Here is a 26,405-nt window from a genome sequence, read left to right as displayed (position 1 = left end):
GTTATTAAAACAAAAAGCATGGTAGGAAAATTAAGAAAGATCCCTTTCACATTCTAGTAATTCAATAGATTTTCCAAGCTCCAGCAACTCAATAAGACTAAGATTAAACTCTAGTACCATAAGAGAGATAAATTCAATCATTTTATATAGTAAAGACTCAAGCAACATTTACAAAATGTAGAACTTAACACTATAATCATCAGTTAATGATGGAGAATACCGAGATATCAATAACCAAGGGTTTAGAGGATAGCGCAAAACGTACAGTTCATAGGATGAGAAACCTTATATTACATAGAAGCACCAAAACAGAGATAATAAGTATATTATACACAATGAGTATACATGTAGAATGTACGACAATAATAATCAGTGTATGATGCACAATTTGAGAATGTCATTTTGTATGTTTGAGCCACCCTGACTAAGAGCATGACACAAAGACATATACAAGCAAGAAATATTATGATACATACATGCTCAAAAGCAGAGATAGAATACGTATAAAGTTAAGTCAATCTACCACAATATATTTTCTGAGAATCAATGCATCATCCAAAGACAATCTGACAACTAACCAAAATGCAAGAACTATGATCACCAGACATCTTATAATGTAACACAAAGCAAAAAAACATTACAGACACTGGTAATTGACAAAACCAAAGTTGAAATTCGAACAAACAGACAATATAAAATATTCCTTTCTTAAAAAGATTACATATAGAATCCAAAAATGAAATAGACAAGATATATGNTGCTGGTCGTTTTTACCATCCAACAAGTCTTACTCAAGTGTTGGTCGTTTTTACCATCCAACAAGTCTTTGTCACATATCTTTGTCAAATCTTTTTTAAGCCGTTGGTCCACTCCATAGTCTTATAGCTTCTTTAAGCCGTTGGTCTGTTAGTATTAGGTTCAGCCTTTATCTTTAACCTCTTTCTCTTAATCTGCTGGTCGTTTTTACCATCCAACAAGTCTTACTCAAGTGTTGGTCGTTTTTACCATCCAACAAGTCTTTGTCACATATCTTTGTCAAATCTTTTTTAAGCCGTTGGTCCACTCCATAGTCTTATAGCTTCTTTAAGCCGTTGGTCTGTTAGTATTAGGTTCAGCCTTTATCTTTAACCTCTTTCTCTTAATCTGCTGGTCGTTTTTACCATCCAACAAGTCTTACTCAAGTGTTGGTCGTTTTTACCATCCAACAAGTCTTTGTCACATATCTTTGTCAAATCTTTTTTAAGCCGTTGGTCCACTCCATAGTCTTATAGCTTCTTTAAGCCGTTGGTCTGTTAGTATTAGGTTCAGCCTTTATCTTTAACCTCTTTCTCTTAATCTGCTGGTCGTTTTTACCATCCAACAAGTCTTACTCAAGTGTTGGTCGTTTTTACCATCCAACAAGTCTTTGTCACATATCTTTGTCAAATCTTTTTTAAGCCGTTGGTCCACTCCATAGTCTTATAGCTTCTTTAAGCCGTTGGTCTGTTAGTATTAGGTTCAGCCTTTATCTTTAACCTCTTTCTCTTAATCTGCTGGTCGTTTTTACCATCCAACAAGTCTTACTCAAGTGTTGGTCGTTTTTACCATCCAACAAGTCTTTGTCACATATCTTTGTCAAATCTTTTTTAAGCCGTTGGTCCACTCCATAGTCTTATAGCTTCTTTAAGCCGTTGGTCTGTTAGTATTAGGTTCAGCCTTTATCTTTAACCTCTTTCTCTTAATCTGCTGGTCGTTTTTACCATCCAACAAGTCTTACTCAAGTGTTGGTCGTTTTTACCATCCAACAAGTCTTTGTCACATATCTTTGTCAAATCTTTTTTAAGCCGTTGGTCCACTCCATAGTCTTATAGCTTCTTTAAGCCGTTGGTCTGTTAGTATTAGGTTCAGCCTTTATCTTTAACCTCTTTCTCTTAATCTGCTGGTCGTTTTTACCATCCAACAAGTCTTACTCAAGTGTTGGTCGTTTTTACCATCCAACAAGTCTTTGTCACATATCTTTGTCAAATCTTTTTTAAGCCGTTGGTCCACTCCATAGTCTTATAGCTTCTTTAAGCCGTTGGTCTGTTAGTATTAGGTTCAGCCTTTATCTTTAACCTCTTTCTCTTAATCTGCTGGTCGTTTTTACCATCCAACAAGTCTTACTCAAGTGTTGGTCGTTTTTACCATCCAACAAGTCTTTGTCACATATCTTTGTCAAATCTTTTTTAAGCCGTTGGTCCACTCCATAGTCTTATAGCTTCTTTAAGCCGTTGGTCTGTTAGTATTAGGTTCAGCCTTTATCTTTAACCTCTTTCTCTTAATCTGCTGGTCGTTTTTACCATCCAACAAGTCTTACTCAAGTGTTGGTCGTTTTTACCATCCAACAAGTCTTTGTCACATATCTTTGTCAAATCTTTTTTAAGCCGTTGGTCCACTCCATAGTCTTATAGCTTCTTTAAGCCGTTGGTCTGTTAGTATTAGGTTCAGCCTTTATCTTTAACCTCTTTCTCTTAATCTGCTGGTCGTTTTTACCATCCAACAAGTCTTACTCAAGTGTTGGTCGTTTTTACCATCCAACAAGTCTTTGTCACATATCTTTGTCAAATCTTTTTTAAGCCGTTGGTCCACTCCATAGTCTTATAGCTTCTTTAAGCCGTTGGTCTGTTAGTATTAGGTTCAGCCTTTATCTTTAACCTCTTTCTCTTAATCTGCTGGTCGTTTTTACCATCCAACAAGTCTTACTCAAGTGTTGGTCGTTTTTACCATCCAACAAGTCTTTGTCACATATCTTTGTCAAATCTTTTTTAAGCCGTTGGTCCACTCCATAGTCTTATAGCTTCTTTAAGCCGTTGGTCTGTTAGTATTAGGTTCAGCCTTTATCTTTAACCTCTTTCTCTTAATCTGCTGGTCGTTTTTACCATCCAACAAGTCTTACTCAAGTGTTGGTCGTTTTTACCATCCAACAAGTCTTAATCACTCCATTGTCTTTGTCAAAGATCTTTGTCTTATTTCTTTAAGCCGGTGGTGTCTACTCTTCTTTAAGCCGTTGGTCTATTAGTTTCTTTCTATGTCTTATTTTTTTGTCAAGTACTGTTGTCTTTATGCCTCATATTTTAAGCCGGTGGTCTGATTCCATCAAACAAAAGGTTGGTCGTTTATACCATCCAACCCAAAGTCTGTGACTTCTTTCTATGTCTTAAGTCGGGGGTAGTCAAATGGTGAACTCTTTCTTTTCTTTTTTCCCCTTTATACACAGTCTCTGTCTTAAAGACTGCTTAAGCCGTTGGTCTGATTCTATCAAACAAAGGGTTGGTCGTTTATACCATCCAACCCAAAGTCTGTGACTTCTTTCTATGTCTTAAGTCGGGGGTAGTCAAATGGTGAACTCTTTCTTTTCTTTTTTCCCCTTTATACACAGTCTCTGTCTTAAAGACTGCTTAAGCCGTTGGTCTGATTCTATCAAACAAAGGGTTGGTCGTTTATACCATCCAACCCAAAGTCTGTGACTTCTTTCTATGTCTTAAGTCAGGGGTAGTCAAATTATGAACTCTTTCTTTTCTTTTTTCCCCTTTATAGAGCCTCTGTCTTATATAGACTTCTTAAGCCGTTGGTCATTCCCCCATCAAACAAAGGGTTGGTCGTTTATACCATCCAACCCAAAGTCTGTGACTTCTTTTAATGTCTTTAAGTCGGGGAGAGTCAAATTGTGAACTTTTTTTATTCCTTTTCCCCCAACATGCATGCACTACCCATCCAATATATCCAATTCCGTTCGGGACAATGTCCCCAAAAAGAATCAGACAGAGCACCATTAGATTAGTGCCTGCCCACGAATCTCTTTGGGTTTTAAAAAAAAACAAAACAAAACCATCCAAAAACAAAAACCAACAAGTTCCGTAGAACAATTTTAAAAAAGGCTTTGAAAAACAGATGACTTGGATATATAAAACCCACGACTGATGTCATCAATTGCAAAACAAAATCATAGACGAGAGAACTGATCGATGGTAAAGGTTTGTTCTCTTGTTCGATTTCAATCCTCAAAAACTGAAAATCCAAAAACCAAAACCAAAACCAAAATTAAAATCAGGAAAGACAAGCGATATACATACCTCGACGACATGTTTCAAGCGGAGACAAGCTTCTTCGAAACCCTAAACAAAACAAAAACAACAAAACAAATCGCGACTGTTAGAAAACTTGAAATCGAAAAAAAAAAACAGAATCGCGAAAGATAAGGAAGGAATCTAAAACCCAGACGATGATGGTAGCAGATTCAGGCCAAATCAAGCATACTCCAATTACAATCAAACCCTAGATCAGTACCTCGATGACGGATTTCAAGCGGTGACAAGCTTCTTCGAAGCCCTAAACAAAAAAAAAACGATGAGAAAACTTGGATATCAGAAATAAACAAACAAATCGCGAAAGATTAGTGAGGAATCTAACCATAATCACCATCAAAAAGCCCAGACGATTGTAGCAGTATCACGCCAAATCAAACATCCTCCAAGATCCGTTAAAACCCTAGATCAGTACAATATAAAAGATCGATTACACCAATCTATAAATCCTAAAACCAAACTCGCGATCCTATAGAAATCGAAAAGAAACTTACTAATCTACAAATTTCTGTAACAGATCTTCGATTAATCGAGTGGATTCTTCCCGAAGAAATAGAGAAAAAGAACGTTTTTTTTTTTGTTTCTGATGAATTGTGAAAATATTTATCCGTTGCGTCTTGAGTCTTGACAATAAACGCGTTTATATATTATTAATACTGTATCGACCGTTGATCCGCTAGACGCTCTAATCGGACGCTCCTCCATCTTCCGCTATAGGCGGTTTATGTTTAGCCTAATAGAGTTTAAAAGATAGGCCCAATCCGGCCCATTAATTCAAAATTCAAATTTTAAAAACGCGTAGTGTTTCTAATTTACTACTGAAGTGAATATGAATATTTTAAGGAACGGGGTCATTTATTGTAAAAACTTTCTAGTAGTAATCTGAAAAGTAGATACATGTCACGATAGGCCATAATAACTAAGGCATTTATTAGCTTCAATTATCAAACTAGCTAGATCGATGGATCACGAGATTCAACGACACTAATAACTTCGACCCTGTATTTAGTTTTTGGCACTGTTCTCAAAACTCCAGTCCGAGATCTCGTGACGCTCGGCGTCACGTCCCGTTGAACCAGCAAAACCCGTGTACATTTTCTCGTGAAAAACCTTCGAAAGATCGAGCCTCGCTTCGATCAATGGCCTCTTCGGTTTCTCCTGTGAAGGCCCGATCGTGACTATCACTTTCGCGTTCTCGTACTCGATCCAAGCCTTGCATCCATTATCACTCAGCTTCAAAGCCTTGAACACCCACCGGTTTATACCTCCGGTTCTTGATTGAATCCAATAACCGGCTTTCTTAGAAACGGTCGAGTTAGCCGAATTAATGTTGATACCAACATGGTTATCGTTAATGTCGCCAAGAGATGCATCTTTAAAGACGTCGAACTCGACCGCAAAGAGATGGTTATTGGGATTACCGTTGTTAAACCGGTTCACAAGACTTAGGTAGCCTAAACCGGAAACGGTCTCGTTTTTATTGTGGGGGACGACGATAAAGGCGAGGCCATGACCCGGGTTAGGATTTTGCTTGCGAGAAGTAATGTCGAAATTGAAAGAAGTTTTGAAAGAGTAGATGTAAGAAGAAGAAGCACTAGGTTTGAAAGGGATGGGATTTATGAAAATAGCTCGACCATGAGAGAAAGGGATATTTTCACGGCTCAATCCAATACCTCCTGACTTGCTCATACCGTCGGGTTCTGGTGCATACTCAGCGTCCCCATAGAATGTCATCAGATCAGTTCCATTGTAGAAGTAATCGAAGTTGAAACTGTAAGCTGATGAAGAAATGGTGTAAGACAAAAAGAGAGCAAGAAACAGAGGAACGAAACAGAGTGTTTTGGTCTGCATTCTGTTTTTTTGTTCTTTCTTGGATATGGGAAGTGAAAGACGATTGCGAGATTTATATAGTGAGAGAGCCAACAAAATCTGACTTCTCGACATGATCCTTTATTATTTCACAAGAAAGGTGTTATCTTTTTGTAATTGATGACGAAATTAGTAACTTTTTATTGGAACATTTTCTAAATATATAACCTATTAACCTGTTTCTACATCTCGCTTTTAATAAAATAGTATCACATTACAGGGAAGCTAAAACGTGACATGATTTGATTCTTTGATTATATATAATCTTGAATCAATAAAATACAATTATTTTCACTCAACAAACGATGTGTTAAAAAGTTTACAGGCAAATGAGGTTCGGTTTTCTGATCATATACTTTTTGCCTCATTTATGGGATCAACGGCTAGAAACAGATGAGGGATGGTTGGTTGGGACTTGCTGCTGGCTCGATGCTTCATCTGCTTGAAGTTTCCTAACTCTAGCCTTATCGATCCTTGCTCTTCTCACAGCTTCTTGGATATGACGGTCGTGGTCTTTTAACACCTGATCCATGTTTCCTGATGGAACCACCAACGGTCCTGAATAATGAATCTTATGCCCTTTTGATCCATAACCAAGCTGCAAACCAAACCAAAGCAACTCAGAAATAGTAACATTGGTAGTTTCTAGAAATGGTAAGGAGGGGCGTTTAAAGAACTTACAAGAATAGGGTCTTTCTTGTTGTTTCTACCATTCTCTTCCTGGTTTGCTTCTTCAGAAGTTTCCTTGAAGGAACCTGAAAGCCGAGTCATTCCTCTGCAAGTCTCTTGTTGCGGTGCGCCTGTTCTGGTTGTAGCAAAACCAGGCATTGCTGAGTAATCAGCTATGGATGAAACCTTTTGAGAATCTTGGTAGTTCCTTCTACCCTTTGCGGAAGCAGATCTACGTGATAGAGGACCGGAATGTGAAGCTCTCTTGTGAGGAATAATGTTACCCTGAGACTCTCTGTTTGGTTCAAATGCTTGTGATGATGGCCTCGGTGGATCAATTGGGAAACCAGATGCAACTTCTTCAGGATGAGGATTAAACTTCTCGCTTCGGCTTCTATTAGTAGACTGGCTCTGCCTTTTCTGCATAGGATAATGCAAGAGAGTGTCAAAACATAAAAGCAAGAAGCTTTCACATCGAAAGATATAATAAGCTTGGACTAAAAATTTAACCTGCATTGATGTAACAAGCTCTGCATTTGCGTCAGGGGCTGGGATAGCCNCCACCAACGGTCCTGAATAATGAATCTTATGCCCTTTTGATCCATAACCAAGCTGCAAACCAAACCAAAGCAACTCAGAAATAGTAACATTGGTAGTTTCTAGAAATGGTAAGGAGGGGCGTTTAAAGAACTTACAAGAATAGGGTCTTTCTTGTTGTTTCTACCATTCTCTTCCTGGTTTGCTTCTTCAGAAGTTTCCTTGAAGGAACCTGAAAGCCGAGTCATTCCTCTGCAAGTCTCTTGTTGCGGTGCGCCTGTTCTGGTTGTAGCAAAACCAGGCATTGCTGAGTAATCAGCTATGGATGAAACCTTTTGAGAATCTTGGTAGTTCCTTCTACCCTTTGCGGAAGCAGATCTACGTGATAGAGGACCGGAATGTGAAGCTCTCTTGTGAGGAATAATGTTACCCTGAGACTCTCTGTTTGGTTCAAATGCTTGTGATGATGGCCTCGGTGGATCAATTGGGAAACCAGATGCAACTTCTTCAGGATGAGGATTAAACTTCTCGCTTCGGCTTCTATTAGTAGACTGGCTCTGCCTTTTCTGCATAGGATAATGCAAGAGAGTGTCAAAACATAAAAGCAAGAAGCTTTCACATCGAAAGATATAATAAGCTTGGACTAAAAATTTAACCTGCATTGATGTAACAAGCTCTGCATTTGCGTCAGGGGCTGGGATAGCCCGAGATTCCTTAGTTCCTCTTCTTTCTTGGTGTCTTTGGTCCCTGTTTCCTCCAACTTGTCTACAGACACAAAGAGCAAGATTGAAGTTAATATATGTTTTCTTTTTCCCTTAACGATTCAAGCAATTGTAAGAGCACTGCAGAGTAAAAGTAACATCAGACTAGAAAAGTCAGGATGGAATACCTCCTACTTTCCTCATCCCGCATTCTTGCATCGAGCTCTTTGCTGGGAGGATATTTAGGCAAGCTTGAAGGATCACATGGAAGAGGTCTCGTGGAAAAGAACTGGAAATACAAGAATGATAATTGAGGTTACAAAAGCATTGACCAGGATTTAATTTAAATATAGAAAAGCCCAAAAACATGCAGTATTTACAGTCTGAGAATTGCCAGTACCTCACTCTTGAGAGCTGCGGCGGCTGATCCACGATCATCAGGATTGACTGAAAGCAAAGTTTCAAGAAGGGCTAAAGCTGGCTGAGGAAACTCCTTAAACGTTTCACCCACTAAGCGTTTATATGGCTGTGTAGGCTTGAAAATTGTTGCATGAGGCAATCTCGATTTTACCCAATAGTCCTCGGAAGGGGAGCCACATAGCTTGAAAATCTTGTGCAACTGTTCCACCTGTAACACCATATGCGTTATCAGAGTCACCTTAAGTAATCAAACTAGACTCACATCAACCAGAGCAAACACTAAAAGAGATTCAAACGAAATATGCAAATCTACCTCAGTTCTACCGGGCATAATAGGCTTGCCTGCATATAGTTCAGCAAGAATGCAACCTGCGCTCCACAAATCAACTGCTGCTCCATAGCGAGTTGCTCCAAGCAAAAGCTCGGGTGGACGGTACCAAAGAGTTACAACACGACTGGTCAAAGGCTGAGTTTGACGAGGATCAAAGAAACTAGCTAATCCAAAGTCAGCAATCTTTAGAACACCACTATTATCTATCAGAAGATTTGAGCCTTTTATGTCCCGATGAAGTACACCACGACTATGACAATGGTCTAGACCGTGTAATAGTTGCTGCAGGTAGCATTTGACCTGTACAACAACCAATGAAAAAGAAAGCCCAACCTCAGAGGATTGTAATGAAAGCGGTGAACAAGGCCAAGAAGATGTTGAACAGAAACATAAAAAGTACCTGTGACTCAGAAAATTTAATAGCAGGATGAGAGGCTAGTCCAGCTAGATCATGTTCCATGTACTCGAAAACAAGATATAAGCTGCAAGACATTCTTGATGTAACTAAGCCTTCTAGCTTTATGATATTAGGGTGGTCAAGACGGCGTAATATCTGGATCTCTCTTGCCATAAAACGCACACTTTCTGGCTCCAAGTTATCAAACCTAACTTTCTTCAAAGCCACAATTTTCTTCCGATCCAGATCACGAGCCCTATATACATTACTATAAGTACCCTGACCAATCTGCATAAAGCAAGTAAAAAACTACTGCATAAGAGATCTTTCCTCACAGCTAGCTATAATAGTCCAAAGCCTTTACAGGTCATGCTATAGTTTTAAAAAAAAAACAATCAACTGAAAAAATCTAGTTTCCATAACATTAAGTGTGTCATTTACTGCAAACCAAAATCTTTGGAGCTTAGGATATGTTTCTAAATATGGAAACATACCACTAAAAGTAAGTCAAGCAATACAAATAGACTTATTTAACTGCACTTTTTTCAAATGAAGAAAAGAAGATTACTTTGTCCAACTTCTCAAAAGAATCAGCACGCCGTGGAACCCATCCCTTAATAGCTTCTCCAGCAACAGAAGCCAACCATGGAGGCCAACCAGCAGCTACATACTCTCCTTCAGTAGCTTTAGCAATGGTAATACTCATAGCAAGAGGTGAAGTTGCAGCAACATTCTCAATCTTCTTCTCTCTTCTACTCAAATTCTCCCCACGCAAATTCAACGAAACATTGGCTTGCTTATTATTACTCAACACAGGTCTAACACTAACAACATCAGACCTTTCCTTAATCCTAAGAGTCTCTTCTCTTCTAGAAGAAGTAACCGGTCTTGAAACTCTAAACTCAGAAGAGGATTTGCTAGAGAAACGCTCTCTTGGACTATCTTTGCTATCTTCAATAGCAGAAGGCTTACCACAAACACAACCCATCTCTCTCCCTCAAATTACCCCCAAAATTTTGATACTTTACAATTCATCCATCTTGTTCTCCACTACCTAATCAAGTGGACCATAAGAAAGAAGTAGACCATCAAACATATAAAAAGTCCGAGACTTTCAAGGAACCCTAGAACACGGAGACCACTGTAACCCAGAAATAAAAAATAAAGAAATGATTTTTTTTTCCCAAATTGCAAAATGTGCCCAGATCAAGAAGACAGTTCAGGCATTTATAATTAAGAGTGTGGTACTAAAAGAAAAAAACCCAGGATTCCCAACTTTTTGCGCATAAAGCTAGTACCTTTGAAGAGAGAGAGAAGACTAAAAAACAGGAGAAGCAAAAATGTAAAATTGAGAAATTTGCAGAGGAAAAAAAATGGAGCTTTCGTGAGGAAGAGAAATCAGGAGGAGAAATCAAAAGGGTTTTAAGAGTAGTGTTGGTTTGCTTGAGACTTGAGAAAGAGAGAGAGAGAGGTGATGGATCTAGGGGGGCGGAGAGATTTCAGAGAGACGCATGTGTGTTGAAGCAGAACAAGGTTGAATGAATTAAAAGTAAATTTTTTTTGCAAACTCCAAAAATAAACATTATTATGATTTTTTTTTTTGTTGAAAAAATAAAATAATAATAATAAATACGTTCGGTAGTGTGAAATATTTTTCACTTTAAAAACAAAAAAAAAAAACAATTAATGTGCAGTTAAATAACTTATTTAATACGACTATGCTTTTTTGTGTGTGGGAAATGATAATTTAAGCTTATACGAAAAGACATTCTTGATGCGATCCGTTAAAAACACGCGCTCTTAATCACTCTTTTAAGTTTTAATCTTTTATTAATCCTAAAGCAAAAAACAAATCAAAATCCTTGTTCTTCCCAACCATATAAAAAGCAACTAAGGTTAAAATACATAGAGCTTTTTAAATAGATAACAAACAGGAACAACACATATCAAAAACAATGACATAAATAGCCATGTTAATTAGGATCAAAGTCCGCACGCGTCCGGCCCTGAAAAATATCGGACTTGGACTTAAATATATATATTTAGAAAAAATTAGGTTTTTTGGATTAAGTCTGTTTGGGCTATAGGATTTTTAGGGCTTAGCCTGATCAGGTTTGGACCGACCCGAAAAACCCTTAAATAAATATTATTTTTTTGCTAACATTTTTGTTTGATTGCAAATTTGCAATATTTAATTAATGATTTATTGTAAATAAAGTTTAAAACTCTAATCTTAGTTCTCATATTTACTTAATACTTTTAAAATCTTTATCTGTGATATTTTTATGAATTATATCTTTTTTTATTTGGTTAAAGTATAAAAATTTATTTGGTTTTAAAGTTTTTATTTTAGATTAAGTTGGTTTTAGTGAATATAGATGAGCTATTTAAAATTTGATTGACTTATTTTATATTGTACCTTTAAACATTGATTTTTAAAACATGTTACTTAGAAGTTTGATTTTTTGATTCGTAAGACAAGTCCGAAAAACCCTGCAACACTGTCAGAGGTGAGCCGGGCTTTGAAATATAGGCCCAGAAATATTTCGGATCGGATCGGACCGAACTCAAATATAAGCGGACTTTGCGGACTAGCCCGATTGACAATATGCAAAAAAATATGTTTTTCGTGAAATTTCTCTTATAGTTTTAGATTTAAAATGGATAATACAATCAATACAAACTAATTATAAATTAGTTTAGTTTAAGTTATTTTTAGGACGAACCAGAAATTGTTGCCGACTCAAATATTTCAGTGTAATAAACAGTTTCTAATTGATCTGTGGCAATTTTTTTCTATGTTTTTCTTTATACATTATTATAAATTATAATAGTAAATAAAAAATGGTTAAATTTATAGATAAATTTATCCATTTTAAACTGCTGAGAGCCTAAAACCGTTTGAACTCTTAGAAAAACTTATTTCACATATATTATAGTAAAAAAAAAACTACTGTTTCTTGTTTCTTCTATCGTTTTTAAAAAAAAAAACTAAAATTGTATTCTTTAATGAATAAATGATAAAAATGTGAATCTTTTAGACTATAGTTGTAATATTTAAAGCGCGTAAGCTAGCCTGTTCATGCAACGAGAGTATTGAAAGTTTTGAGGGGGTAAAACGTCAAAAGCCTTTTCGTTTTCGCTTCTATTTTGTTTTTTTTGGTTATGTAATTTATTTATTTTATTCCCATATTCCCTGCACTAATGAAATTGAGATAGATTTTAATATAGGGACGTTATAGTTTAAATAAAGTAAATTATAACAATTTCTAGTCACCAAGTAATTTCTATTTTGCTACCTACCTGACTTTTAGATACAGTTTTCTAGTTTAGTTTATTTTGGTTTGATTGAAAGGTTTTTAAAAATCTGCTATAACTAAAATAAAAAACAACAATTGCATGAATGGTCAACTAATTGTAGTTTACACCGCATTCAAAAATAATAAAATCTTATTTCCATACTACAATTATATATTTATATGTGTATTAATGTTCCCATTACTGGCATTATAAAATAGGAATAACACTCTTTTGAATGATATCAGATTTGTAATGATAATATGGGTATATATACATACAAATTTGATTAGTTTAATACTAGAGTTTTAAAAATTTAAGAAAAAAAAAACAATAAATCGTCAGCATCAGGTCGTTTGGCTAATAATTGGAGAAGAGGTGTTTATCCACATTATGCTTACAAGTTTACAACCGAATTTAATGAACTTGTCATCTCCATTTTAGACAACAAAACAAATTTGGTCCCATTCTCTTATATAAACTGTTCAGAGTACGGCTCTAATATATGTACCAACGTATTCTCAATTCATTCACCAAACCATACGTATGATACCATCGTACTAAAACTATTTCATCTTTGGAAAATTCACTTTTGTAGTTTTAACTAAAATGATGTGTTTTGTATTTTCAGATGTTATATTTGTAGAGGTACATATGATAGACGAAACACACATAATAACTAATAAATAAAACAAATACATAAAATTATGGAACGGACATATATGGTTTCCATAATGTTTTAAATATGTTTGATAATTAAGTATCAAAATGTAACTATTTTCTTCTTTCAGTTTGAATTGCCAAACATCTTGTACTTTTTCTGTCAATACACGAAAGCTTTAAAGATATCTTATATTTTCCAGTAACGCACGTATGATATAATTGTATATATTGCTTTGATTATATAAGTATCTTAGTATAAATTAATAATGGATATTTGATCAATCCTAATCTGATTGTGTTAATCTCAAAAGAAGTAACCCGGAATAATAAATTTGATCCTTATGAAAAAAAATAAAAAAACCTAATTAAATATAGAAGCCATTAACCCTAGCTAGAGCCCTGCCGTGTAAATAAATCCAAGTAAAAGAAGACATCAATGAACAAGAGTGTGTGCTACAAAATTCACCTAACTTGAATCCGGAGAAACCGAGACACAGACCGAAGATCAAGGTCCAGCGTGCATGTTCAAATTGCATAGGAGAGTTAATGTTGAAACTGGCGTATCCAAACCCAAACATGGAGCAGACGTAGACCAAGACATCCACAGTTGGGTAATTGTAGGAGAAAAAATAAACGCCGTCATAAGAATGAGGGAATATATCATACGTGCGTAAGGTAAAGGAAGCTCATCTTCATTGTAGACACTACTAGTTGTGGGGAACTGTAACGCAAGTAACATCGACGTGTACAAGATTGACGATGGTTGTGTAATGCAACCAACACACACGCTATGGAGTGATATCGGGATGGTTAATATCGTCACTGCCGCTATTAACTTCCAGCAAAGCCCTCTCATGTCTATGTAATTAATTTGTAATGTTTTCTCTTATCTGTGAAGAACGAACGATCGAGGGGGCATATACGTTTTATATATATGGCTTGCACTCGTTTTATAGTATTGTTTTAGAAATAGGATAACCATTAATTAATTACTTTAGTAATAGGATAAATATGAAATCTAAAAATATGAATTAGATGTATATCCTAAATCTACCATACAGATTCTTAAAGGAACGAAATCGAAGAAAGAAACGATCAAAATCAGTAAAGACATTAACACAACGCATCTCCCACTGTAATAATAATTAAAAAAAATATTAAATTCAGAATATGACTTATTTTAATACTCAACCCTCAAAAGTAACGTAGAAGAAAAAAATACACTAAATCGTTGACAAATCCAAAACATGCACTAAATGTTTTTACCCCTCCAAATCCAAAACTTTGGCGACGCATTCACAAAACTAATCATTGATTTTTTTTGTTTTGTTTTGTAAAATCCAGATACGAATTTGGAACATAAACTGTATTCATCCAAAAAGGTAATATCTTTATCCCCCGAATCTGTAGGTATCTCTTATGCAAAAAATTCTCCTTTTTTCGTATCTGGGGCTAGATTTAGATTTGTGGGTACTGTTTAATTCACGAATCTCTAATGATGGGTACTTGCCCCTGTGGCCAATGAGTGTGTTAAAAGTTTGGATTGGATCGAGATGTGATTAAAGTTTGATCCTTTTTGATGCCAATGCAGGCCAGAATTTCACAATCGGTCGGATTCGAATCAAAATCGATACTTGTGCTGGTAAAGTTCAAACCTTTTTTGTCAATTGATTCTGTTCTTCTTCTTCTTCTGTAATTCACATGGAATTGAATCCTGGTTTTGGTTATGTTTTTTGTTTAGGTTTGTAATTTTGTTTGGGTGGACCTGACTGAGAAAGTGTTTCGATATGTGAGTTCGATCTAGAGGGTTTAAGAGACAATGACTGTCAATCTCCTTTGGGTTTCAGAGTTATGGCTCATTGCACGTACTCAAACCTTGAGCTTTTGAGCCTTTGTCTTCTTGTTTCTTCACAATGCTCACTTCAAATTCTAAAGAGAAGGAAAGGTCTCTCTCCTTCTTATGTTGCTGGTACTTAGGTCGTCGACGAGTTGCAATGCTTCTCCTTCTTAGCCTTGCGTTTGTTGTCTTTGTATTGGGTTCTTACACTATCAACAAAGGTAATAATTTCTCAAGATTTTGATGTCTTCAATCTAGTTTGGTTTTTGTTAGCTACTGGAATCTGTTTGTAATGCCCTACATTGTGATACAACAGAGAGCAATAGTCCAAATATTCATCAGAGTATTCAGACGATGGATTTTGGAAGCAGCCAAACTCCAGTAAGTAGAGAATTGACTTCTTTCTATACAGAGAACTCTAATAATGATCATATTAGAGATTCTTTTATGCGGAATGGCATTGGAGGAAGTGATGTAGACATCAACCATCCTCCTCCGTCCTTACCTTCAACGCATCACCATCCATGCGATAGTTTTTCATTTCCTCCTCCTCCTCCACCTGGAATGAGAAGGCCTGGGCCACGACGTAAGCTCTTTCTTCAATTCCATTAGTGTTTTGCTCTGATCCTCAAAGAACTTGCTTTTTACCTCCTCCATTTTTTGTTTCTTCAGCGTGTCCGGTATGCTATCTACCTCCAGAAGAGGCCTTAGCGCATATGCCAAAGCTTCCCTTTGAATCTCCTGTGCTCAAGAATTTGACATTTATCCGTGACGAGAATCCTGTAAAGCATGAAGAAAGTCAAGGAGGCTCTGATTTTGGAGGTTATCCTTCTCTTGAGGATAGGACCAATTCCTTTGACATAAAAGAGTCCATGACAGTGCATTGCGGGTAAGCTTCTAGGTTTTAACTCCATGGTTTTCTTCTTCAGTCACGGAGCTTTGCTTTTCTGATTCCTGTGTTTGTTTCTGCAGATTTGTTAATGGAACAAAACCTGGTCATCAAACTGGTTTTGACATCGATGAGGATATTCTTCATGAGTTGGACCAGTTCCATGATGTGATTGTTGCCTCAGCGATATTTGGTAATTTGCTTAAAAGAGAATTTTGCTGTGTGACATCTATAGTTTGGATATCTTTGCCCTTCTTACAAAGTTCCAATCTTTTTTTTCTCAGGAAAGTATGACATAATACAAGAACCTGTGAACATCAGTGAAATGGCGAGGACGAACATCCCATTCTACATGTTTGTTGATGAAGAAACACATTTATACCTTAAGAACACGTCGAGTTATACAGAAGATAACAAGAGAGTGGGATTGTGGAGGATCATTGTTGTACATAATGTCCCTTATACTGATGCACGGCGTAATGGAAAGGTTTAAAGATATGAGAGAATTAATAGTAGCTAAGATTTGTTTGTTTCCCTGTGTTAAAAATATGATGATGCATTTTTACAGGTTCCAAAGCTTCTATTGCATAGATTATTCCCAAATGTCCGGTACTCTATATGGGTTGATGCGAAGCTCCAGCTTGTTGTTGATCCATATCAAATCCTTGAAAGGTAGATATATTCAGTTCTCTCTTGCTTGAAATTGTATGTCCAGGCCAAATCTGTTAACTTTTATTTGTCTTCTGAATGTTCAGGTTCTTGTGGAGAACGAATTCTAGTTTCGCAATTTCGAGACATTACCGACGTTTTGATGTGTTTGTAGAGGCCGAGGCTAATAAAGCCGCAAGAAAGTACGACAATGCCTCAATTGATTACCAAATAGAGTTCTACAAGAAGGAAGGTCTAACACCTTATTCCGAGGCTAAGCTTCCAATAACAAGTGGTATGTATTTTTAAGCATATGAAGATATTGAAATTTCCCAATTTTCATTCTCTCTTTTTAGCTCAATTGAGTCTTTTGGCAGATGTTCCTGAAGGGTGTACAATCATAAGAGAACACATACCGATCACAAACCTTTTCACGTGTGTTTGGTTCAACGAAGTAGATCGGTTTACATCCAGAGATCAAATAAGCTTTGCAATTGCAAGAGACAAGATAAGAGAAAAAGTTGATTGGAGCATCAATATGTTCTTGGACTGTGAAAGACGCAACTTTGTGAAACAGGTAAAAGAAGCAAGCAGAGAAAACTAACACTTGTTTCGGTTTAAGAGTTGGTTTGTTGTGTGAGAAAAAACAAAAAGACTGATACTTTTCTTATTCTTCTTCTTTCTCTTGATGATAGGTTTATCATAGAGACGTTTTGATGAACATGAGACCTCCTCGACCTTCTTCGAGGGTTCTTCCAGAGCCACCGGCTTTGCCACGCGGAACATTAGTTGCTGGTAAAGCCACAACAGGGAAGAAGACCCCCGGACAACGTGGAAAAAGGCGTCACCGGAAAGTTTCAGCTGGTGGAAGAAATATGAGATAGAGATAAAAGAGATTCCACATTTTTCCTTCTTCTTGCAATATTTTTGTTCTTATTTGATTATTACAGTTCAAAGTAGTTAGAAGAAACGAATCTCGTGTGTTTTGAAATTTTGCCCTCTAATTAACAATTTACTGATACATATACATCTTTGGCCGTATACTGTAATTTTTCTTCAACCATTGTTATTGTTTCTTTACGTTCGTGTTTAGTAGAAGCAGCAAATTTTATACTCTTGTTCATCGGTTAGTAATAGTAAACAACATTAATGTTAAACCGAAATGTTTCAACCGGTAGAAATGTAAACCGGTGGACACTTGTTTTGTCGGCTATGGATAATTATTAACGTTGAAGTGGGCCTGCTTGTCAGTAGTAACTGATGGAGTCTTTTCCACTTGGCATTAATTACTACAAGTCTACAATTCTGTATCTATACTCTATACTCATATATACATAAAAGTAAGGTTTTGATTCTGATTCTCTCTTTATTGGTTAATTTTTATTTAATGTCTTTTAATATTTTTATTAACTTTCTAATTGTTTAATTGCTTTAAATAATATTTAAAACCAATCAATACAATACATTTAACTCACACATTAAAATAAAATTATAATTAAAAATAAAATCTCCTCCTCCCCCACCAATATCAAATGTTGTTATATCTCATATGTGTTGTAAAAGTTTGATTATATATTTTAATTTAGAAAGTATTATATATATTTAACATAGTTTACAATTTTTATTTTATTCATATAAAAATAAAATATTTCTTTTATATTTCTTGCCTTTCTAATCTATTCATATTTATTTTTTAAATTTCCATAGTTAAATTAAAATGCACATATGTTGGTTTTAACAAAAAAAAAAATCAAGTTTATTTGAGAATTAGATATTTCTATTCCTTCTATTGGTCCATTTGACATTTAATTTTAAAAATTAAATATTCACTTTTAGTTAGCCAAGACATTTTATTATATACATTAATGCATACTTTAAATTCATTTTTTACTACTGAATTATAACGGAAATTACATAAATTGTGAATTGACTTTTTCTCCTCCATTCATTTTCATTTAAACACACTATTAATTATAATTGTAACTTTTTCTAATTTAATTATTTTAGAAATGTAACTTCCATCACTTTTTATCCTATAAATAACCATTCTCACATCCTCCTCCACCATATCCCAAATCCTAAATATTTTCTTTGTTTTTTTATAATGTTCTTGCAAACCCAAATAAGAGTTTGATTATATTTTTTGTTTACTATATATTTTACATTGTTTTGAATTTTATTGTTTCTTTGTTTTATGTACTTCTCCTTTTCTTCTTTGTTTTCTTATATTATTTTGATTTAGAATACATATGTATTCTAATATGTATAATAAATTTTTGATGACCATAATAATATTTTGGTTATAACCATCTCATAATAAGGGAATCAAGCTAAAGAAAACATCTTAAGTCTTTACTTTAGATGTTTGATTAGTTCTTACAAATTAATGTATATTTATTTTATTCTTAAAATTTGAAATGTTCTCATGAAGGAAACTTTTGTAATATAATTATCAAATCAATTTTTTTTACCTCTCTCTTACCTCCAACAAAATTGTAATAAATATATTTTAGAATACTCATCATTATATTTCGTATGTGATTCAACATATAATTATATAAAAGTCATAATTTTTAAATTTAATTCAAATATGCACTTTAAGGATTTTGCTATAGAAAAAAGCAATTTGGTATTTATTTTCTTTCTAGGTTTTACTACAAGGATGAAAGATTGAACTAATCCTAGCAATATAAATTAAATTAAGGGGAATATAAAAAAACTGTAATATAATTATCAAATCAAATTTTCTTAACTCTCACTTACATCCAACAAAATTGTAATACATTTATTTTAGAATAATAATCATTAGATTCAGTTTGTGATTCAACATATAATGATATAAAAATCACTATTTTTTATTTAATCCAAATATGTACTTTAAAGATTTTCTATATAAAAAAAACAAATTGATTTTTTATTTTCTATCTAGCTTTTAATTACAAGAATTAAAAATTATAACTAAACCTAGCAATATATCTTAATTTAAGATTCTTAAATTAAGGGGAATATAAAAAAGATTTCTTTATCGTATTTTAAAACTTTGAATGCACTTCATATAATTTTATAGGAAATATGTATTTTTTACTTTCAAAATAGTTTAGCTATTAATTATTAAATACTTTAGGTTATGTGTTAGTTTATATGAAAAACTTAAATTATATATTTAAATCACATAGTAAAATTTCGTTTTTATTATTAATAATATTTTATTACCTCAAATGCTTAAAAATACTAATAAAAATTATTATCAAAGTTGAACAATAAAAAATAAATAACTTTAAGAGATATGTATAATGTATGTATGATTATATTTAAATAAGCTATATATTTTGATATTGTATGATTTGAATAAATAAAAGTGTCAAAAATGTTAATGACATTTAAATTAATTTGTTAAGTTTTTTTTATATGATTATCAAATAAATTTAAATTAGTTAATATATTCTTTTATACAACAATCCACGCATTTGAGCGGGATATTATCTAGTACTAATAATCTTTTGATATACTATAGGTAGGGAATTAGAATTTACAAAAAAAAACATAAAAAGAATTCTATGTTTTATTTGTTGTAAGTTGTAACTTGTAAACTGCTAAAAATCTTTTTTTTAAAAAAAACAAGAGATCAGTTTTTCGAAACCATGAAAATATGAAATTATGGAGGGAATTAATAAAAAAAAACTACAAAATAGTTGATATGAAAGGAAACAATTTTCTTTTAAATGAAGTATTTAACAGAAATGTTATATTTATCAATTATGTGTTCCTTTATCATAGCAATTAAATCATCAAAAAAAATTACAACTACACAGTCCATAAACAATCTTATAGTTTTAATAGTCCAACTAGATCACCCTCTATAATCTTATAACATTGGGTTATGACATTTTTATTTTCCTAATTCACAAAAAAATATCTTTGAATAGAAAGGAGAAGATATTTACAAAAATTCCAAATCCAAAATAAAATACTAGTATACATAATTAACATATAGCTCCAGAAACTTTGTCAATGACCATGACGATGGGGTTCTTCGACCCTACAAAGATTAGTTACTACTTTCAATTATTCTACTTTTGTATTTTTGCCTGGAATCTTTCAATTATATCTCCACCTCAAAATTTCATTTAGAAAAGAAAAATGAATAATAGTATAAATTTTGCAACCCAAATCTTTTCTCTTATATAAAAATTCTCTGATTAATTATATAATTAATATAAATTAGTTGGGACGTGGGGATTGAAATTGTCTAAAGCTTTTCTTTTCTAGAAGAGTGACCCACACACAATTAAACCCAAAAACAAAAATTAAGTAAAAGATTAAAAGAAATAAAAAATCATGGAATCTATCAAAGTCCAAATCCCTAAATCAGATCATCTCCTCTTCTACACAAAAGCCAAAGTCCCCCCCATACCTTACCTTTCCTCTCNCCCCCCCCCCCCTACATACATGGCTTCTTCATTGCTTTCCCAAACTAGTATCTAGCTCTTTCCACAATAAACCCGTGAACCAAAACTTCCCTTTTTTCACCCTTAAAAAAGATCTTCTTTTTTTTTAAAAAGTTTTTGATTCACAATCTGCTCTTTGTTTACATAAATGGGTTTGTGAAAAAAAAAAAAAAACTCAGATACAAATCAAAAAGTCTCTTCCTTTATTTTTTCATGACAACAGCAAATTCGATGAATCCATCTCTGTTCCGTGTAATCTGTATACTCCATTCTGTAATTGCGCTTACTAGCGGAACCTTAATGATGTTCTACACAGATAAAGCTTCAATCTTTGGACCAGGGAGTGAGATTGCTAGCAAACTCAAAGGATCGACGCCACACGATGAGCTGCTCATACAGATTTCTCAGTCCTTCTCTGGTTTGCTTCTCTTCGCAATCGGTTTGGTTCTGTTCATGGTTTCTTTTGTGAAAGACAGAGACTTCCATAGCTTCTTCGCTCGTGGCTCTGTGGTTCTATACGTGTTGATGGCAATGTGGAGGGTTTTGTTCGAGTGGAAAATTGAAGTTCTTGCTTATGAATGGCCTAAACAAGCTCTTGGAGACATTGCTTTGGCTATTTCTTGGGTTTTTTTCCTTGTTTATTCATGGAGAGATAAGTATGATTAATGTTTTTGATTTTTTTTTTTTTTCTTTTCTTTTAAAAATACTTGTGGGATAAGCAGAAAATTACAATGTTATATTATTATACAGTCTTGGATCCTCAGATTTGATTAAAGAGGAAGTGTGAAAAAAGCTTATAATAGATTCAGACAAGATCAGATTCAAACAAAATCATAGATATCAGAAGATCATGAATTAGAAAAAATAATTCAGTTTCCAATGTAGATTCTATATTTGGTAAATCCATCATTCAGCTCATTGTAAAATAAGAATCTGAGATTTTTTTTTTTTAATTTTGGTTTAATTCAGTGTATGGGAAGACAATTAATTATATACAAACTTGTTTTACTTTTGTCACTTTTGTGAAAAAATTGCTAAATGGGCCTGATGTAGCCCATTTAAAGCCCATTAGGTAATGTCTTCTACATTTCCTCCTCTCTTGTTGTTCTTCTTCCTTCTTTAGCGTTTTGTTTTTTTTTGTTGTTTTTTGTTGTCTCTCTCAAGAGTCAAGGTTCTTGTTCTCCGTTTCTCGACCCTTTCTACGTCAAGCCGATCAAAAGGTCAGTTCTTTCGTTAATCTCTAAAGCTCCTTTTTCTTGTCTTTTTTCCAATCTGAGAATCTTATGATTGTGCTTATGAATTTATCGGTTTTTTTTTGTTTTTCTTTCTTTTTCTATCTGAATTATGTGTTAATCCTTTGTTTGTTTGATTGGTTGTTCAATCGGATTGGAATGTTGCCTAAATCGTCTTATGATTTGGTATTTGATGAGATTGTTTCAATAAGGGATGAGATTTTGTGATTTGGGGTTTAGGGTTTTAAGTTTATTTACCTAATTCAGTTGTGGCTGATGAGAAAAATGTTTCTTTTAAGCAGATTCATATAAAGTTTGTTTTTTTAGTACAACCAAGTAAGATAGTTTTGGATCTTGCCGTGTTTATCAAGAAGGTTTGTCTCTCTTTCGCATTGTGGTTTAAATACCAGTTTATAAGTTTAACTTTTGGAAGAGGATTCAGTTCATTGTGGTTTATATCAGTTTATGTGTTTGAGATAAGATTATGTGAGTTTATTAATCACTAATCAGTAACTAATAAAAAAGGTATTTTGAAGAATTATTCACTCTTTTGCTTAAGCATCAAAGCTTAGCTACTTGTTCTTGTTTCTAATTTATCGATTGATCTTAAAGAGCTTTCAAATGATCAATGTTTCATACTTGTAGTCATGTCTTGATCTAAGCATTAAATGCTAGCCGACGTTTTACCTTGTTATTGTTGAATGTGGTTTTGAGTTTTCCTGGCGTAACATTCTGAGAATGTGATGATAGGGATGATTGGTTCACAAGTACAAGACGGTGCGTGTTCCTTGGACCAGCCAAATAAGGATGTGGTGGTTATCGCGGAGACAAAACCAAAGAAGAGGATATGTTGTGCTTGCCCCGATACAAAGAAGCTAAGAGATGAGTGCATTGTAGAACACGGCGAATCCGCTTGCACGAAATGGATCGAAGCTCATATTTTGTGTCTTCGATCCGAGGGTTTCAAAGTTTGAGAGAGTGTTTGATTAAAAGATTAGTTTCAGTAATCGAAAGTAACATAGATTGTTGATTGTTTTTTTTGTTGTTGAGAATTTACACAACAGTCATCATCATGTAATAAACAGAGCAACCCAAAAAGGTCACATTGGCCCAAAAAAAAACACCACACTCAAATATTTGTGATTTTTTTTAATATATCCCACTTCATTCATTGTATAATCCAACTTTATCACCAAAATAAATCAGAGCAATAAAATGGCTTGATTGGTCAAAAGAAAAAATTCAAGAAAATCGATTTTTTAACTCCTATCAGCGATAAATTTTCATAGTATATATTTTCATATTTTGCTGGTCAACATGCTATTGCATTATTTATCTCAACTTTATCACTGAAATAAATAAAAAAAACATTTATTTCTATTAATGTGCGAATATAAGAGTAAGGTAATCTTGTTACAAGATTTTCCTTAATCTTTATCACTGAATTAATAAAATCAATTACTACATACATTATTTTAGTTAATGTAATCTTGCTACAAGATTTTCTTATATCTTCTTCCCTTTTTCTAACCGTCGGATTAATCATAATAAACCCGATCCTCATATCCAACGGCTGTAAAATACCTAACATTGTTCCTAACTTCCTATCAGCACCGTCGATTATGCCACGTCATCAAAAGCAGAGACCCCTTTTTCTGGTTTACTCATTGACTTAATTAAAAAGATAATTTAATTAAGATTTTGTGAAGAGAAAGGTTTTGTGGAGTTTGGCTTGTTTGTTTAAAAAGAGTGTTCCAAGCGATTGAGTATCTCACTGTTGTGTTTGGGACCTTTGGGTGTGTGTGTATGTTAATATGTACACTCTGGCGCGAATTGTGAAGTGAGGTACTTTATAAAACCCTTTCTCTCCTTCTCTCCTATAATCTCGACGCATAAATCTTTTTCTATTAAAAATCACTGTTTTGGGTTTTTTTTTGGTTCACAAAAGAAAGAATCAAACTTTGGGAATTTCGTCAATGGAGCCCGACGTTGTGGAGATCCCTCCTCCTCTGATCGCTTCTGGCTCGAGGACTCGTAAACCCAGAAAGGTTCGATTTTTTTTTTTTTTATCTTTTTTTCAATGGCCCTGTTTCTCTGTGCAGGGTTTTGTTTCTCTTCGTGTTATCGTTGATGCGTGATGATCATCTTGGTGTGTTAGGGTTTTGTATTTTGATTTAGGGTTTTGGTTCGTTCTTTGCCCACGTTTACTAATGCTTCTACTGTTTATCGAACTGATGGCTTTGTTCTTGATGATTCGTATTGATTGTGTTCTTACTGTTTTTCTAAATTTGAAAGAGATCAGCTTTAGGTTATGTGAAATCAAAAGCTTTGGTGTCGTTTCTTGTGAATGTTTTGGATAATTGTCACTTGTTTTGTCAGTCGTAGTTGATTGTAAAGGTTGCTGCTTTATCTTGTTGTAGGCTTTTCCTGAAGTGATTGATGTGGAAAGTTATGAATTCCGCAGTGGTGGTGGTATTTTTAATAATAATAACAATGTTGTTGATACGAAGAACAAAGGGAAGGCAATACAAGTTGACTCCGTTTCTTACAACAACGTTCAATCTCATCATCCGCCGCTTAACGTAAAGACGTTCCAAGACTATTATGGTCATAATAACCCTTTTGGTAAAGTAGCTAATCAACCAATTGATGTTGATGACTACTCAATGTTTCAAGACGTTCTTGATCCTAAGAATGTCCCAGCTGGTGCAGAGGTCATGGTACCTTGGGGTTTACATTCTAGCAGTAATGGAACAGGGAAATCAAGTGGAAGCATTTTGAGAAGTCAGTCCATGAAAGAGACTGGAAACTCATATCTGCCAGCTGCTACTGTTCCTCAATCATGGGATTATTCTTCTGGTTCCTTTTTACCTCAACACAATCAGACTATCTATTCTTCTGGTTCGTTTTTGCCACAGCACAATCAGGCTACCTATCCTTCTGCATCGTTTTCTGTGGTCCAACCTCAGACTCCTGGTGTAGTGATGGTCCCTAATCCTACTCCAAACTCTTTTAGATATGATGCTCCTGCTAGTTCTTTTCAGCCTATAGCGGCTGGGTTTACTTCTTCAGTTGAGAATTCTAACAATGTTGGGAAAGCTAAGCAAGATTTTCTGCGAGATTTTAAAAGATTTGAGACCGTTGATGATTTCTCAGATCATCACTATGCTTCTAAGGGGAAAACTTCAAAGCAGGTGATGATAATTTTATTATCTCCGGGGTTGTTTCCTTAATCTTTCTTTCATTTTCAATTACTGTAAATTTTACCCGCCGCCTCTCTTTTATCTTATCAGCACTCGAAGAATTGGGTCAAAAAGGTTCAAGAAGATTGGAAGATTCTTGAGAAAGATTTGCCAGGTTGGTTTATACACTATGCAGATCAATGCTTGCAACACTTTCTTTTACCTATTTGTTCTTTACATTTAACAACTTTTGCAAACAGAAGCAATATATGTCAGAGCCTGTGAATCAAGAATGGATCTTCTGAGAGCTGTAATTATTGGAGCGGAGGGAACTCCTTACCATGACGGTCTTTTCTTTTTCGATATTCAGTTCCCAGATACCTATCCTTCAGTGCCACCAGTATGCACTCAGGAACATTCTCAAGTATTTGTTTCTGTCTTTTTTCTTCTAAACCCTTAATGACCCTGGAAGTTTAAATTTTTGTTGACAGAAAGTTTATTACCATTCCGGAGGGCTTAGAATAAACCCGAATCTGTACAATTGTGGTAAAGTATGCTTGAGTCTTCTCGGTACCTGGTCCGGTAGCACGAGGGAGAAATGGCTTCCAAAGGAGTCCACAATGTTACAGCTTCTTGTCTCAATCCAAGCACTCATCTTGAATCAAAAACCATACTTTAATGAACCTGGCTATGAGCGGAGCAAGGGGACTCCATCAGGCGAGGCCCATTCTACAGTTTACAGTGAGAACGTATTCATATTGTCGTTGAGGACTATGGTTTACAGCATGAGAAAACCACCCACGGTAAATGATTAGTCAAATTCTCCATAATTTGTCTCCATGCAGGGATTCGATTTTTTTCTGAAACTTGGGTTTAAAAATAGTGGTGAATGCAGTGCTTTTTATGTTCATCCCTATATCTTCATTTGTATCTGAGAAAAAGATGAAACCTTTTTGCAAAAATAAGGTTTTTTGTGTGTTTTCACGAAATTTGGGTTTAAAACTGTTGTTGTGATGAAATGTGCAGCATTTTGAGGAGTTTGTTCGTAGCCATTACTTTCTCCGGTCTCACGACATAGTGAAAGCGTGCAATGCTTATAAAAATGGAGTTCCTCTTGGATCGATGGTTAAAGGCGGAGTCCAGGACCTTGAACAAACTAGCCAGAGCGGCTCCAAGAAGTTT

At 34.6% G+C, this 26,405-nt stretch overlaps 6 protein-coding genes across 6 annotated transcripts in view; 4 read left to right on the top strand and 2 right to left on the bottom strand.

Annotated features, from left to right (window-relative positions):
* On the bottom strand, positions 4,944-6,084 carry LOC104778238 (lectin-like protein At1g53060). The gene has a single exon (XM_010502633.2). The coding sequence runs from the start codon at positions 6,045-6,047 to the stop codon at positions 5,109-5,111; it is 939 nt and encodes a 312-aa protein (XP_010500935.1). The 5' UTR covers positions 6,048-6,084; the 3' UTR covers positions 4,944-5,108.
* LOC104778237 (probable serine/threonine-protein kinase At1g54610) lies at positions 6,194-10,580 on the bottom strand. The gene is made up of 8 exons (XM_010502632.2): positions 9,596-10,580; positions 9,031-9,315; positions 8,613-8,930; positions 8,280-8,507; positions 8,068-8,168; positions 7,835-7,943; positions 7,337-7,744; positions 6,194-6,570 (listed from the first exon to the last, which is right to left on the bottom strand). The coding sequence occupies exons 1-8, from the start codon at positions 10,013-10,015 to the stop codon at positions 6,349-6,351; spliced, it is 2,091 nt and encodes a 696-aa protein (XP_010500934.1). The 5' UTR covers positions 10,016-10,580; the 3' UTR covers positions 6,194-6,348.
* LOC104778236 lies at positions 14,205-17,441 on the top strand. The gene is made up of 11 exons (XM_010502631.2): positions 14,205-14,369; positions 14,579-14,629; positions 14,729-15,045; positions 15,141-15,410; positions 15,497-15,713; positions 15,797-15,906; positions 15,998-16,200; positions 16,282-16,385; positions 16,469-16,656; positions 16,739-16,938; positions 17,057-17,441. The coding sequence occupies exons 3-11, from the start codon at positions 14,901-14,903 to the stop codon at positions 17,243-17,245; spliced, it is 1,626 nt and encodes a 541-aa protein (XP_010500933.1). The 5' UTR covers positions 14,205-14,369; positions 14,579-14,629; positions 14,729-14,900; the 3' UTR covers positions 17,246-17,441.
* LOC104778235 lies at positions 20,792-21,558 on the top strand. The gene has a single exon (XM_010502630.2). It carries the CDS (start codon positions 21,023-21,025, stop codon positions 21,473-21,475), a length of 453 nt encoding a protein of 150 aa, XP_010500932.1. The 5' UTR covers positions 20,792-21,022; the 3' UTR covers positions 21,476-21,558.
* On the top strand, positions 21,929-23,212 carry LOC104778234 (cytochrome c oxidase copper chaperone 2-like). The gene is made up of 2 exons (XM_010502628.1): positions 21,929-22,029; positions 22,792-23,212. Exon 2 carries the CDS (start codon positions 22,794-22,796, stop codon positions 23,013-23,015), a length of 222 nt encoding a protein of 73 aa, XP_010500930.1. The 5' UTR covers positions 21,929-22,029; positions 22,792-22,793; the 3' UTR covers positions 23,016-23,212.
* The window catches only part of LOC104778233 (probable ubiquitin-conjugating enzyme E2 26), an 8,880-nt gene continuing 6,242 nt past the window's right edge, over positions 23,768-26,405 (top strand). Inside the window, exons 1-7 of the mRNA XM_019241037.1 lie at positions 23,768-23,886; positions 23,990-24,089; positions 24,462-25,235; positions 25,335-25,398; positions 25,484-25,623; positions 25,715-26,026; positions 26,250-26,401. Coding sequence (XP_019096582.1) covers positions 24,018-24,089; positions 24,462-25,235; positions 25,335-25,398; positions 25,484-25,623; positions 25,715-26,026; positions 26,250-26,401 — 1,514 coding nt within the window. The 5' untranslated portion in view covers positions 23,768-23,886; positions 23,990-24,017. The remainder of the gene's footprint in view (positions 23,887-23,989; positions 24,090-24,461; positions 25,236-25,334; positions 25,399-25,483; positions 25,624-25,714; positions 26,027-26,249; positions 26,402-26,405) is intronic.

This window comes from Camelina sativa, chromosome 3, assembly GCF_000633955.1.
Source record: "Camelina sativa cultivar DH55 chromosome 3, Cs, whole genome shotgun sequence".
NCBI classification, from domain to species: domain Eukaryota; kingdom Viridiplantae; phylum Streptophyta; class Magnoliopsida; order Brassicales; family Brassicaceae; genus Camelina; species Camelina sativa.
This window is presented reverse-complemented; position numbering and strand designations above follow the sequence as displayed.

Bases quoted from the DNA above. Each gene is read 5' to 3' on its own strand.
- LOC104778238 (XM_010502633.2), bottom strand. From the start codon at position 6,047: ATGTCGAGAAGTCAGATTTTGTTGGCTCTCTCACTATATAAATCTCGC.
- LOC104778237 (XM_010502632.2), bottom strand. From the start codon at position 10,015: ATGGGTTGTGTTTGTGGTAAGCCTTCTGCTATTGAAGATAGCAAAGAT. The intron at 8,931-9,030 runs GTACTTTTTATG...GTTGTTGTACAG, and splicing joins TTAAATTTTCTGAGTCACAG to GTCAAATGCTACCTGCAGCA. The intron at 8,169-8,279 runs GTACTGGCAATT...TTGTATTTCCAG, and splicing joins CCGCAGCTCTCAAGAGTGAG to TTCTTTTCCACGAGACCTCT.
- LOC104778236 (XM_010502631.2), top strand. From the start codon at position 14,901: ATGCTCACTTCAAATTCTAAAGAGAAGGAAAGGTCTCTCTCCTTCTTA. The intron at 15,907-15,997 runs GTAATTTGCTTA...TTTTTTTCTCAG, and splicing joins TGTTGCCTCAGCGATATTTG to GAAAGTATGACATAATACAA. The intron at 16,201-16,281 runs GTTTAAAGATAT...GCATTTTTACAG, and splicing joins ATGCACGGCGTAATGGAAAG to GTTCCAAAGCTTCTATTGCA.
- LOC104778235 (XM_010502630.2), top strand. From the start codon at position 21,023: ATGACAACAGCAAATTCGATGAATCCATCTCTGTTCCGTGTAATCTGT.
- LOC104778234 (XM_010502628.1), top strand. From the start codon at position 22,794: ATGATTGGTTCACAAGTACAAGACGGTGCGTGTTCCTTGGACCAGCCA.